Here is a 13,990-nt window from a genome sequence, read left to right as displayed (position 1 = left end):
TTGCACTTGCATCTTTAAAAAGAACAAATTGTGAAAACAATGGATATGAGATACATATTTTAGAATATGTAATTTCTACATTTAATTTAAAGTTAGCTCTGTGCCAACTATCTTAGCTTTTAGTTGTCTTGGTAGTGCTTTTAAGTAATTTTCAAAATAAATTATAATTCACACAGATATGGACAAATACAGAATTCTGAATTATGAAAATGGATACATTGAAAATAAATCTGCATAACATTATTTGTGAATATTAATTTTTTTTAATTGCTGAGTAGTATTCTGTCATATGCACCACTGTTTGTTTATCCATTCACCAGTTGAAGGACATTTAGGTTATTTCCAGTCTTTTACATTTACGAATAAAAGTGTTATAAACATTTTTGTACAAATTTTTATGTGAACATAAGTTTTAATTTGTCTTGTAAATCCCTAGAGGTTGGATTACTGGGTCGTAAGAAACTTCTGGAATATTTTCCAAAGTGGTTACAGTACTTTGCATCCCTGGCTGCAATTATGAGCATTCTAGTTGCTCCACCTCCTCAGCAGCAGTTGGTATTACCAATTTTTACATCTATTTTTCTAAATTTAAGGATTATAATAGGGGTATAGTGGTATCTTGTGTGGTTTTAATTTCCATTTTCCTTGTGGCTAATGCCACGTATGTTTTCATCTGTATTTTGCCATCTATATATCTTCTTTGGTGAAGTGTCTTTACAATTTTTTTGCCTATTTTTATAGGGTTGTTCATTTTCTTGATAAGGTTTGAGAAGGCATTTCATATTGCTTATATAAGGTCTCTGTTAGATGTATGTTTTTCACATATTTTCTCCCCAGTCTGTGGATTGCCTTTTTATTCTCTCAACAGTATCTTTTGTAAAGTAAGATTTTTTTAATTTTGATAAAATCCACTATCAATTTTAACTGTTATGTATCATACTTTTGGTATTATATCTAACATTATCTTTACCTAACCCAAGGTTACAGAGATTTTTTTTCTAGAAGTTTTATATTTTACATTGAGGTCTATGATCCATTTTGAATTAGTTGTTTTGTTTGTTTTGGGATGTTTGTTTTTTTTAAAGAATAGTTTTTTTGATTTTTAGAGAGAGAGAGAAACATCTGTGTGTGAGTGCAACATCTGTTGGTTACCTCCCGCATGCCACATGCCCCTACCAGGGATCAAGCCCAAAACCTGGGCATGTATCCCAGTCAACTTCTGGGTGCATAGGACGACACCCAACCAACAAAGCCACATCGGCCAGGGGCTGAATTAGTTTTTAATAAGTTTAATGAATTATTTTTTAGTGAAGTGTATGGTGCAGGTTTAAGCTCATTTTTTCACATGAATATCTAATTGTTTCAGTACCAGTTATTTAAAAGATTTATCTTTTCTTCTTTGAATTGACTATGAACCTTGAATAGGCCATATTTGTGTAGGTTTATTTTTGAGTTCTTGAATCCATTGATCTATGTACCTTTCTTTCACCACTTGTACGTTGTCTTGATTACTGTAACTTTATAGGAAGTCTCAAATATCATGTTAACATACTGTGAGTCTTCAGCTTTGTCTTTATTTAAAACTAGCATTCCCGTTGCAGGAAAAATCCTGCAATAGGGTTTCCTGCTGCACTCTACCCCGCCCTGCCTGCTCTCCTCCCTTGTCCCCCGCCCCACCTTCTCCTCCAGCCCCCCTGCTTTTCTCCCTTCTCCCCCAGCCCCGCCTGCACTCCTCCCTTCTCCCCCGCCCCGCCTTCTCCGCCAGCCCGCCTGCTTTTTGCTTCTCCCCCGGCCCCGCCTCTGCTCCTCCCTTCTCCCCCCGGCTTGCTTGCTTCTCTGCAGCTTTGCTCCCTTCTGCAGCTCTTGGCTTCTTTCTACGCTGTCTTGATATGCAAATTAGCCGTCATCTTTGTTGGGGGTAATTTGCATACTCATCCTGATTGGTTGGTGGGAGTGGCTTGGCTGGTGGGCGTGGCTTGGGCATAGCAAAGGTGCGGTCAATTTGCATATTTGTCTATTATTAGGTAGGATTGTTTTAGCTATCTTATATCTATTCTTGCCATATGTACACAGATGTTTGGTAGGGTTTTGAGAGGAGTTGTGTTTAATATGTAAATCAATTTGGGGAAGAATTGGCATCTTAACACTTGAGACTTTCAATCTATGAATATAGTAACTTTCTGCTTTCTGAGGTTGTCTTTATTTCTTTTGTCAGTGTTTTGTAGTTTTTAGGATAGAGATTGTGCATGTTTTGTTAGATTTGTAAGTATTTTAGGGTATTTGGGGTTCTTATTTGGTAAATTTTGATCTCTAATTGTTCAATAATATTTTAGCATACTAGTAGAGATGTGCAGTTGATTTTTTTATTTGAATTTTATTGCATGACCTCGCTAAACTTATTAGTTTTAGGAGCTTTTTTTGTAGATTAGTTGTCTGCAAATAGAGGCTATTTTATTTTTTCCTCTCTAATCTATGCCATTAACCTCCTTTTCTTGCTTTATTGGCCTGGCCAGGACTTCCAGCATCATATTGAATAGTAGTGACAAGAGCAGGCATCTTTGCCTTGTTTCGATCTTAAGGGAAATACGTTCTGTCTTTTGCCATTATGATGTGAACTGTAGAGCTTTTATTTTTTTAAACATATGCCCTTTATCAAGTTAAGTAAGTTATCTTCTTTTTCTAGTTTTCTGAGAGTTTTATTTATTATGAAAGGATGTTGAATTTCGTCAGTTGCTTTTTCTGCCTCTGCCAAAGTGATCATATAGTTTTTCTTCTTCATTCTGTTTATATAGTAAGTTATACTGATTGATTTTGAAAGTTGCACCAGCCTTGCATTCCTGTGATAAACCCTAATTGGTTGTAGTTTACTTTTTAAAAAATATATATTTTCTTAATTAGGTTTGCTGATATTTTGTTGAAGTGTTCTGTTTTATGTTCATGAGGGATATTGATTTGTAATTGTATTTACTTGTAATGTCTTTCTCTGGTTTTGATATCAGGGTAATGCTGGCCTCATAAAATGAATAGGAAACCATTCCCTTTTCTTCTGTTTTCTGGTAGATATTGTGTAGAATTTGTATTCTTTCTAATGTAAATGTTTGGTAGAATTTTCCAGGGAAACCTGGACCTGCAGTGTTAGAGACTTTTAACTACAGATTTAATTTTAAAAATAAATTTACAACTGTTCAGGTTATTATTTCTTCTTGAGGGAACTTTGTAGTTTTTACAGAATTTACTTTATCTAAGTTGTAGAATTTATGGACATAAAGTTGTTCATAGTATTCCCTTTTGAGCCTTTTAATGCCTCTAGGGTCTATAATGATGTGCCCCCTTTATTCCTGAAACTGCTAGTTTTTCTTTTCTTTTTTCTGTCAGCCTGATAACAGCTTTAATGATTTCATTAATCTTTTATAAAGAATCAGCTTTTAGTTCCATTGATTTTTTTTTTTTTTGACTGGTTCTCAATTTAATTGATTTCTGATCTTTTACTTGCTTTCTTGTGCTTTAGTTTTGATTTCTCATTCTTTTTATAACTTCTTAAGGTGGATATGTAGATTATTGATTTGAATCTTTTCTTCTTTTCAAATATTAGCTTTTACTACTATAAATTTCCCTCTAAACTCTTTGATATACTTCATTTGCATTTTCTTTAGGTACAAAATACTTTCCGGTTTCTTTTCTGACTTTATTTTTTACTCATGAGTTATTTAGAAGTTTGTTGTTTAATTCCCAGATATTTGGGAATTTTCCAAATATCTTCTTGTTACTTTGTATGAATTTTCTTTCAAATTTATCAAAGTTTGCTCTATGACCCAGATTATGGACTATCTTAGTGAATGTTCTTTGTGCATTTTAAAAAGAGTAGGATTTCATTTTGTTTTTTTCTACTAATGTTAGGTGGAGTATTCTACAAATGCTATTTAGGTTAAGTTGGCTGATAGAGTTTAAGTATTCTTCATGCTTGCTAATTTCTACTTACTTTTGTTCTATCAGTTATTGAGAGAGGAGTATTGAAGTCTCCATATACAATTGTGGATTTGTTTATTTTTTCTTTCAAATTTGTCAGTTTTTGCTTCATGTATTTTGAAGTCTTGACATTATATGAAGAATTCTCATTTAGGATTCTTATGTCTTCTTGGAAAACTGACCCTTTTTATCATGTTATGTCTCACTTTATCCCTGGTGTAGTATTTCTTATTCTGAAGTCTACTTTGTCTGATATTACATAATATGGCCACTTAAACATTATTTTGAAAATGTTTGCATGGTATATCTTTTTCCATCCCCCCCCCTTTAATCTATGTCATTATATTTAAAGTATATTTTGAATACACAGCATAGAGTTGGATCTTGTTTTGTTTTATTTTTAATATTTTTTTTATTGATTCCAAAGAGGAAGGGAGGGGGGGAGAGAGAGAAACATCAATGATGAGAGTGAATCATTGATCAGCTGCCTCCTGCACGCCCCCTGCTGGGCACTGAACCCACAACCCAGGCATGTGCTCGGACCTGAAATTGAACTGTGACCTCCTGCCTGGTTCATAGGTTGACACTCAACTACTGAGCAACATGCCTAGGCTGGATCTTGTTTTTAAGTCAAATTTTACCATCTTATAGTTGGTATGTTTAGACCATTTATATTTAATATAATTATTGATGTGGTTGAGATTTTTAGATCTACCATCTAATCATTTGTTTTCTGTTTGTCTTCTCTGTTTTTATTCCTCTGTTCTCTCTTTCCTACCTTCTCTTCTCCTTCTTTGAATTACTTCAATTTCTTAGTATGGTAATTTATTGTCCTTTTTGTTTGTATCTCCTTGTATTTTTTAATGTTTTCAGTATTACAACAAACATATCTACTTTGCATTAATGATATCGAATTTTTGGATTGGACCCCGGATTCTTTGTCTGCCGGAATCGGAGAATGAATCCACGGACAAAAAGTTGTATAGCAAAGGTGGAGATTTATTGAAGAACAAGTACAGACTCCCACATGGGGAGAGGGAAGAGTCCCACAGAATGGACTCCCAAGTAGGGAGGGGGAAAAGGGTCCCACTGAATTCCTTCCCCCATGGTTTATAAAGACTGCAGATCCCAGTGCCCCGATATCCCCTCTGATTGGTCACTATTCCCCTTTGACATGTGAGGTTCTCCCTCCTCCTTCCCTCTGGGCTTTCTTCTTTTACATCTGAATGAAGGGCTTCCTTCTCTTTATTTTGTAAATATAGACCTTTCCTGCCTACTTCCAGTTCCCTTGTCTTATGGAGATGTGACTGCACCTGGCTTCCTTGTGTTATGGAAATGTACCTTCTCCCAATCTGCAGCCACATGCTTCTCCATGGACCCCAATTCTAAAAAATCCCTAAGCCTGCCTATGTGTCCCCCTAAAATTCCTGCTTCATTAATATTTTGCCACTTTAATAGAATGTATTCTTAACAACCATATAGTTCCCTTTAACTCTCCTTCCTTTATGTTACAGTTTTCATGTATATTTCATCTATGTACATTAAAATTCCATAAGGCAATATTCAAATTTTTATTTTCAATAGTCATACTTATTTTAAAGAATTTAAAAGGACAAAAATAGTTTGTTGCATTCACTCAGGTATTTGTTATTTCTATAACTCTTCCTCTATTCCTATAGTTTTAAGTTTCTCTCTGATATTATTTCTGTTCAGCCTTGAAGAAACTTCCTTTAGCATTTATTCTAGACCAGGTCTCTTGGCAATGAATGCTGTTAGTTTTCTTTAATCAGAGAATGCCTTTATTTCAACCTTTCTGAAGGCTATTTTTTCTGGATATAGAATTCTAGGTTGACACTTGTTTCTTTTAACACTTTAAAGATAATGTTCCACTGTCTTTTGCCTTTTATGATTTCTGATGAGGAATCTCTAATTATTTGAGTCATTCCTCTATATGGTATTTCATTTTTCTCTGCTTTCAAGATTTTTTTAACTGTTTTTTAGTGATTTGATTATGATGTTTGGTCATGGTTTTACTTGAGTTTACCTTTTTTTGTGGTTAGCTGAGCTTATTAAGATCTCTAAATTAATCTTCAAATTTGGAAAGTTTTGAGTCATTATTTTTCCCAAATTTTTGTCTCTTCTGGGACTCCAGTGACACACTATTTTCCCACCTGCCTTTAAGTCTCTGTTCATTTTCTGGTTCTTTTTTGTTTGTTTTTGTTGTGTGTTTTTTCTGTCCGTTCTTCCGATGAGACAATTTGTATCTTCAAGGTCACTGACTTTTCCTTCTGTCTAATCTGTTCTTGATCCCATCCAGTGAATTTTTTATTTCAGATATTGGTGTGTGTTTTTTTCAGTTCTAAAATTTCCCATTTAGTCCATTTTTATAGTTGGTATTTCACTTCTTTCAATAGTGTTTACCGTCATCTCATAGAGTACAGTTATAATAGTTACTATAAAGTCTCTGACTGATAATTCTAACATCTGGTTCATCTTGGTTGGCATCTGTTGATTGTTTTTCCCTTGAGAATTGATCACATTTTGCTGTTTCTTTGTAAGCCAAGTAATTTTGGATACTGGACATTTTGAACATTGTGTTGTAAGAGTCTGGGTCCTATTAAAATCCTCTGGATAAATTTTGTTGTTGTTGTTGTTTTTAAGCATATAATCAACCAGAGTAGATTCAGAATATAAGGCCTGTTTCACCTTCTTTGGGTGACAATGTCACTAAAGTCTTTAAGGCCTTCCTGAGGTCTGTTTCATGCACATGAGATGTTACCAGAACTTGTACCTCTTTGTACACAGTATCCAGGATCCCCTTCCTCCTGCTCCCATGTGGAAGGCAAGGTCCCCTTTTCTCAGTCCTTTCACCAGGTAGATGAGATTTCTCTCAAGTTTTTGCTGAAAATGCCATCTACAAAGTTCCTCACTGGGGCGAATCTTAGGTCCAAGCCAGAAGAGAAGAGAGGGAAAAGAAAACAGGAAATCATCCCCATATGGCTTGCTTCCTCATGTTTTGTTTCCATAATCTGTTTGCTATTGTTTACTTTTCAGAGTCCCTAGATTGCTGCTTTTTGTATTTTGTTCAGATTTTTTGGTTATAATCATGGGGAGAGATAAGCTGTGGTGGGCTTATCTAGTTCGATCACATTTTGTTTTTCAATTGGCATTTAAAAATATGGAAATGTTAATTGCAAATATCTTTAGCTTAGATAGATTGTGGCCACTTCTATTTTCTTGTGGTAAAAGTTATTCACTATTTACCAGAATTTCTAAGTGAAGAAGCTTGCTAATATTAAATGTGGAAGAACATAAAGCATCTCTTTTGGACAAATAAAACACAATGATCGTTTCTATCTTTATTATTCATTTAATTCAACTGATTAAAATAAAATACACACAGACACACATACACATGCCTTTTCAAAGCAAAGGTGTTGTTAATGGTTTTGAAGTATTGGTATCTACCTTGTTTTGAAATTAGTAAAGAAAAACTTGAACTTTTAAAACTTACCTCTTTTCTAAAGAATGTAGAAAGTAATAATACATTTTATCAAAACCTTAATTCAAGTTATGTCTTCTAAATTCACTTTGGCTTTTACCTTGAACAGCAAGTGGAATTTTGATGAATGTTTAGTGATTTCATTCACATAAAGACATACATTTAGTGAGTTCATTTATATAAAGATTAATTCCTGGTTAAGTCATTTAGGAAAGTATATTTAAGTGAATTTTATTTTTAAGACATTATTGATATAATAGACAGGCATACTAATTAATAAACACAATAAAGCTTGACACTCCTATAAGGAAACTAGGAAGTTGTTTATTTGTGTTCATTATTTAGAGTGGCTTTTTGCAAAATCCATGTATAAAATTCGTTTTTAAATTAAAGTGGCAAACTGGACCTTAGGGTTGTACTTTTTATTGACTTTTTGTCCAAAATGTTACATAAGTAGAAAAGTATTTAACAATAAACATTTGAAATATCTTTTCATCTTTATTTGTAACAAACTGTTTCAATCTTTGGTTCAAATTCAGTTTTCCTCCTTCCATTAACTCTGCATGGGGTTTGTGGCTTGGATTAAAGAGAGAATTGTATTATAAAAATGACAGATTTGAATTAATTTTGAAATGGTTTAAAATTTATCATTAGCTATTAGAATTGAACATTTTTATAATTTTTTAAATTTACTGCCCTCTCTCTCTTTAAATTAGGTGCTCTGTGGATGTGTATAGTTTTAAATCCCCACTGCAAGTTGGAGCAGAAGGCCAGTTGGCTAAAACAGCTGAAAAAGTGGAACAGTGTTGATGTCTGTCCATGGGAAGATGGAAATCATGGCAGTGAATTACCCAACTTAACCAACGCTCTGCCTCAGGGTGCAAATGCCAACCAAGGTGAGTTCACAGTAATATTCTGCTTTCTTTCGTATCTGACTAATTGTGCACATACATTTATGATAGTAACTTACAATGAATATGGGAAAATAATTTCCCCACTTAAGAACTTACTATAATTCAAAGAATTTAATGTGTTTTGACTGTGAATATGTATTTTAATTTTTATCTGAGACCATTGTGTGCTTTTCTTCATATTCTCAGACTACAGAAGGATGTAATACTTATATATGTTAAATGGGTTATTTACAGTTATATAAAACTAGAGGTGGGGTCCCTCAGCCTAGCTGGCAATCGGGCGATCGGGGTCATCTCGCCCAGTCTGAGGGGAGGGCCCGTGGGAGGTTGGCTGTGGGAGCACACTGACCACCAGGGCGCAGTTCCTGCATTGAGCATCTACCCCCTGGTGGTTGGTGTGCATCATCGCGAGCGGTCAACCCGTTGTTCAGTCGTTATGGTCGCTTAGGCTTTTATATATATAGATTATGTGGTATATAAACTTGTTTATTAACTTTAATTAGAATATTTTTAATTTAATAAATCATGGTATAGATTGGTAATATTGAGAGGTTTGAGCAGCTGTGTGTGTTTGTCTCTTTTGGTCAATTCATATTTGGGCTACTGCATAGTCAGTTAAAAAGTCTTAGTTTTAGAATATAGCAAGTAAGAATTTTATGATGGTTGGAGGAGGGGTGCTGTTGGCATTTGGACTAAGAAAATTCTTCGTTGTGAAGGATTGTCTAGCATACTTATTTCTACCTACTGCAGGCTAATAGTACCCCCTACTTTGGGACAACTAAAAAATGCACACAGACATTTCCAATGTCCTCTGAAGAACCTCTTTCTTACATTTCCATCCTGTTTTTTGTTTTTGTTTTTTTGAGCTTCTCTATTGGATCAACTCATTTAGCTCAAGTCCCTCTCATCTTTTTTTTAAATCTTTCCTCGGCTTAACTATTTTTTCTCAGCTACTATAGCATTTTCTCCTCTCTTTCAGAACCAAATCCTTAAAGTAATTAACGCTTACAAATAAAACTTTCATTCACTAATTCATGTCACTATTTTTGTGTGATTTTGTGCTGTTGCTGCCTTTTTCTATTTTGTTTTTGAGAAAATTTGAAAGACTCTAAAGTTAAGAAAGATGCAAGATGAGAGTTATATGATAACAGAAGGATCCAGAATCAAGACTGTCATTCTATGTGTCCTGGGAAGAGATGACAATGTGCTGAGTGCGAATGTAGTGTTCTCAGTCTTTATAAAGAAAGAATTACATGTATTACTCCAAAGGGACTTGTCCAATGAAAAAGATGGAAGTTTTAGGACTTGGGAAAGATGATTGGCTGGCTCTGCTTTGTCTAGAGGTATTTACCTTGGGAAATCAGTATTTGAAATCTGTCATATCTTTATTGCTCATGATTTTATGTAATAACTTTTAAGAAAATACATTTACCCCTTATACCCAAATTATTTTCCAGAAGCTCAGAATTTTCAAGTTTAGCAATTCAACATCTTTTCTCTTTCATTACTAGGAAAGGATATGCCTACATCTATATAGGCAATATCTTGAATCTTTTATTTCTTTATATTTGGAAGTTACTCTGTTTCACTCCTTAACCTGCTTTTGGGGAGCACCATCCTAACATTTTACACTTACTTTCTATTTGGTTACTTTCTCCTTGGTTAAACAGGAATATTCCATTGGCTTTCAGAACACCCTTAAACAGTGGTCCAGCCTCCATATAAAACAGTTCATTTTATTTATGGTTTGGCCTAGGGGTATGAAGTCAGGACCTAGTTTCTGAGGGCAATATTTATAGCTGTTGTGCCTAAAGGCACCAGGGCTCCTGTTTTTAGCATAATGCTCACATCCTCTAAAGGGGCTGTCAGAAGAGAGCTGAGCAGGCTGCTGGGAAGAGCCTGCCGGGAGAGCCTGCGCGGTGGCCAGCAGTGCCATTGCAGCTGGGTGTTGAGTGTACAGATAGTGGGCAGAACTGCATGTGTTGGTGGTATACTGAAGTGAATGTGAAGGGCAAATCAGGCCCTGACTTTGCTGAGATTAATTGTTAGATTTAATTAACAACAGCAATAACAGTATTAGAATCCACACCCTTTGAAAGAGTAGTTTCTTTGACTTTTTAAAATGTACGACAATGTTAGCCAATTTTTAATTTTTTTATAAAAGAAGTAATTTCTCCCATTTTACCTTTCTGAATTTCTCAAGTTTTCTTCAATAAGTATGCATTATTATTCATACATTTTATTAAAAATTTGGTTAATATAATCTGTTTCTCTTTTTTCATCTTAATTGCAAAAATCAGAAAACTACAGACAACTAAGATAAAAATTAACCATAATTTGCCACCTAATCAAGCCAACATTTTGGTGTGTGTGTTTTTTGTCATTGTCTACATACCTAATCAGTTTTTTCTGTTTCCCATATTATTATAAAACTTTGTCTTACATTTTCATTTAAATATTAATTTATTAGAATTTAGCCTTTTTTTGTTACAATTGGTTTTATTGTTCTCTTAGAGCTAACAACTGTTAAAAGCCTAGTGTGCCCTATACCCAGACAATCAATACAATCAAGTGAAAAGTTAAAGTCTTTATTTTTTTTCTAATGGAATACTATTATTGATACCACAGTGAGGCAAATCACCAGGTAGAATTTCTCATTCTTTTAATACATGCATAACATTAAGTTGCTCTTTTAAAAATCTCATTTTAGTTTTAAATTCTATTTCTTCGATTTGTGCTAAACAAAATAAATGAAATGACAAAGCCACTTAAACATGTGTGAGCTTTACACTTTGGAATATTTGATCAGTTGACTATGAGAGGTGATGGAACCCATTCTTTATTGGGTAGGAGTATATTTATTCTGCTCAGAAAAGCCCATAATAGGTTCAAAAGGCCTTTAAATGTAAGGTCCACTCTTCCCATTTATAAGTTGTACAATTAAAACTACTGCTAGCAAGGGGTCTAGGCAGGAGCCATAACACATACATCAGTATCTATTCCTCTCAAATTATGTCATTGATGCATTTTGATATGTCTGCTATGCTTAGATATATAGATATCTAAGTTGACTCGAGACCAAACTGAAGTAGTGTCTTTCTGTTAAAGGCCTTCAGAAACCTTTCAGCTGAAATAGGTGAATTTGGACTGAGGATATCTGTGTTTTGATCTTGATTGCCATTGCCTCGCTGTGTGTGACCTTGGCAAGTCACTTTACTTCTATTTTCAGTTTAATCAGCAGAATAGAGAGGTTGGACTTGACTAGTTCTCAGAGCTCTTCTTGATTTTCTTTTTTATTTTTATGATTTCCTAATGTCTGTGCTTAGCCAGAGCTCCAGTGACAGGAAGATGAAACATTATCAGCTAAGGAAGCTCCAGATTTTGCTTCTCATTTAATTAAGCCTCAGAACAGTGAGGGTGATATTTGAGCTAAGTAAAGTACTCATAAATTAAAATAGTTCGTTCCCCTAATTTTCAGTTGAGGCTCACTAAGTTTTGTGCCATATAGTTGAAGGTAAGTCTGGAGTGGGGATACAAAGGGTGGGAGTGCAGGTAGAATTTGGACCATGTTATCCAGAGGAACTGAATATTCCCAGGAGTGTGGGTGAGAATATCCTTTATTCCCCAAACATTTCTTTTCTCCGTCAGGTCCTGAAACTTGAACCCTCTTCGGAGTGTATGCTTCTGCTCTTTTGTGATGCCCGGCATACACTATGCTGGGGACATCACACCAGTCATGGAACCTGCACAGGAGTCAGGAGGCAGCCTGTAGGGGCAAGGTAAGTGCGCTGGTTTGTTTTGTAGCTATGTTGTGTGGCTTTGTGAACTGTTAAATATATGCGTTTATGCCCTTTGGGATATAAAGTGGCATTTAATCATTATATCCCAAGAAGCATAATAGTTTTAATTGTGCAAAACCGCACAATATAGTTAAAAAATACAACCAAAAGCACAACCCTTCTACATATCTTTAAAGGCTGATTGCATCTTCCTGAAAGGTTCCATGGCTGGTGTCACATCTCTTACATAGTGTTTGTGAGAGCTGTTGATCCCATCAGGGCAGCCCACCACAGCACCTCCGAAGTGGGGAGCAGGGAGTTTTCGTGTAGTTTTTGTGCCAAGTGCCTCCTTTGAGTGTATTTGGCATGAAAACCAGACTTGACAGTTCTTTTTGCAGGATGCCTTTAACCTTAGCTTGATGGCTGCAGAGTGTTTGTGTTGGATAAAACAAGTGAGTGAATGGTGGCTCTTTGGGCTGACTTGCCTCCTAGTACTTAGGACATGAGAATATTCACCCTCCATCCTTCTGCGTAGGGGGTGAGGACAATGTGTGTGGGTTTTCTCATGAACATCAGGCCACAGAGTGGTATGACTAATTTATTACATATGAATAATAGCTGACACGGCTTTCTGAATTGTGGAAAAAACAGATTCATCGAACAGGCCACATCGGACAGTGTTCACCCGAGCCATCGAGGCATGCGATCTCCACTGGCAGGATAGCCACTTACAGCACATTATCAGCAGTGACCTATACACCAACTACTGTTACCATGACGACACTGAAAACTCCCTCTTTGACTCCCGTGGGTGGCCCCTCTGGCATGGTAAGTACCCAAACCGGAAAGACATTTCCATGACTTACTTCTTTGTGTAGTTTCTATAGCATTATTGGAGTGGGAGGAGGAGAGCTGAGGGATTCAATGGGAGATGGATGAATGCTTGGCAATAGGAGCTGAGTTTTTTATTCAAATCAAAGTTCAGAAATGGTTTCTTGTGTTATTTTAATAGTATTTTGGGGGGAAAACACCTTACTATTAAATCCTGTTTTTATGGATATATCTGACATTGGCAACTTTCTCTTGCCCCTTAACTTTCTGTTTTTAGAACATGTTCCTACAGCCTGTGCAAGAGTGGACGCATTACGTTCTCATGGGTACCCCAGAGAAGCATTGAGACTGGCAATAGCTATTGTTAACACATTAAGGCGGCAGCAACAGAAACAATTGGACATGTTCCGAACTCAAAAAAAAGGTGAATGTGAAGGAGTTTGTTTTCATTGGAATGAATGGGATTCTTGGTGATGACATCACTAGGTTTTGTGCTCTATTGGGAGAGATGGCTTTTAAAATGAAAGTGATGGGGATGGCAGTACTTAACCACACATTCAAAATATTTAATACCCGATCTTTGAGAAATTTTAGGTATTTTTTCCCCTGGCTTAATATTGTAAAATGTAAAATTTTTTTAAAGTGTCTTAGGTTAGTTAATTTTTTAAGGGGGATAAGTTTTTATTATCATTTATCATTAGTACAATTTGAACCACAGGAAGGGGGAGCTTAGTTTGTCAGAATTATCTAAAATGTAAGTTAGCCAAATATCTTATTTTGTGACTGTGTTTTAATTCTAACAATAGGGTTCTGGGGGTTAGACTTGCCTATGTTTGAATCCTAGCAATCGGTCCAAACTCAGAGTCCTTGGGCAATGACTAGACCTCTCTGTGATTTAGACTCCTCATCTGTGGAATGAAGCTCAGTTGAGGACCTATTTCTTAGAGTTCTTGAGAAGATTATTAATCCTTTAAAGCACTTAAAGCAGGGCCTGGCAT

General features: G+C 35.5%; 1 protein-coding gene across 1 annotated transcript in view; it reads left to right on the top strand.

Moving 5' to 3' along the window:
* ZSWIM6 (zinc finger SWIM-type containing 6) overlaps positions 1-13,990 on the top strand; it is a 191,677-nt gene that overhangs the window by 160,402 nt on the left and 17,285 nt on the right. The window contains exons 5-7 of the mRNA XM_054715228.1: positions 8,185-8,364; positions 12,813-12,989; positions 13,270-13,416. Coding sequence (XP_054571203.1) covers positions 8,185-8,364; positions 12,813-12,989; positions 13,270-13,416 — 504 coding nt within the window. The remainder of the gene's footprint in view (positions 1-8,184; positions 8,365-12,812; positions 12,990-13,269; positions 13,417-13,990) is intronic.

The sequence above is a fragment of the Eptesicus fuscus genome, chromosome 4 (assembly GCF_027574615.1).
Source record: "Eptesicus fuscus isolate TK198812 chromosome 4, DD_ASM_mEF_20220401, whole genome shotgun sequence".
NCBI classification, from domain to species: Eukaryota; Metazoa; Chordata; class Mammalia; order Chiroptera; family Vespertilionidae; genus Eptesicus; species Eptesicus fuscus.
The sequence above is the reverse complement of the archived record's forward strand: the minus strand, read 5'-3'. Positions and strand labels throughout refer to the sequence as shown.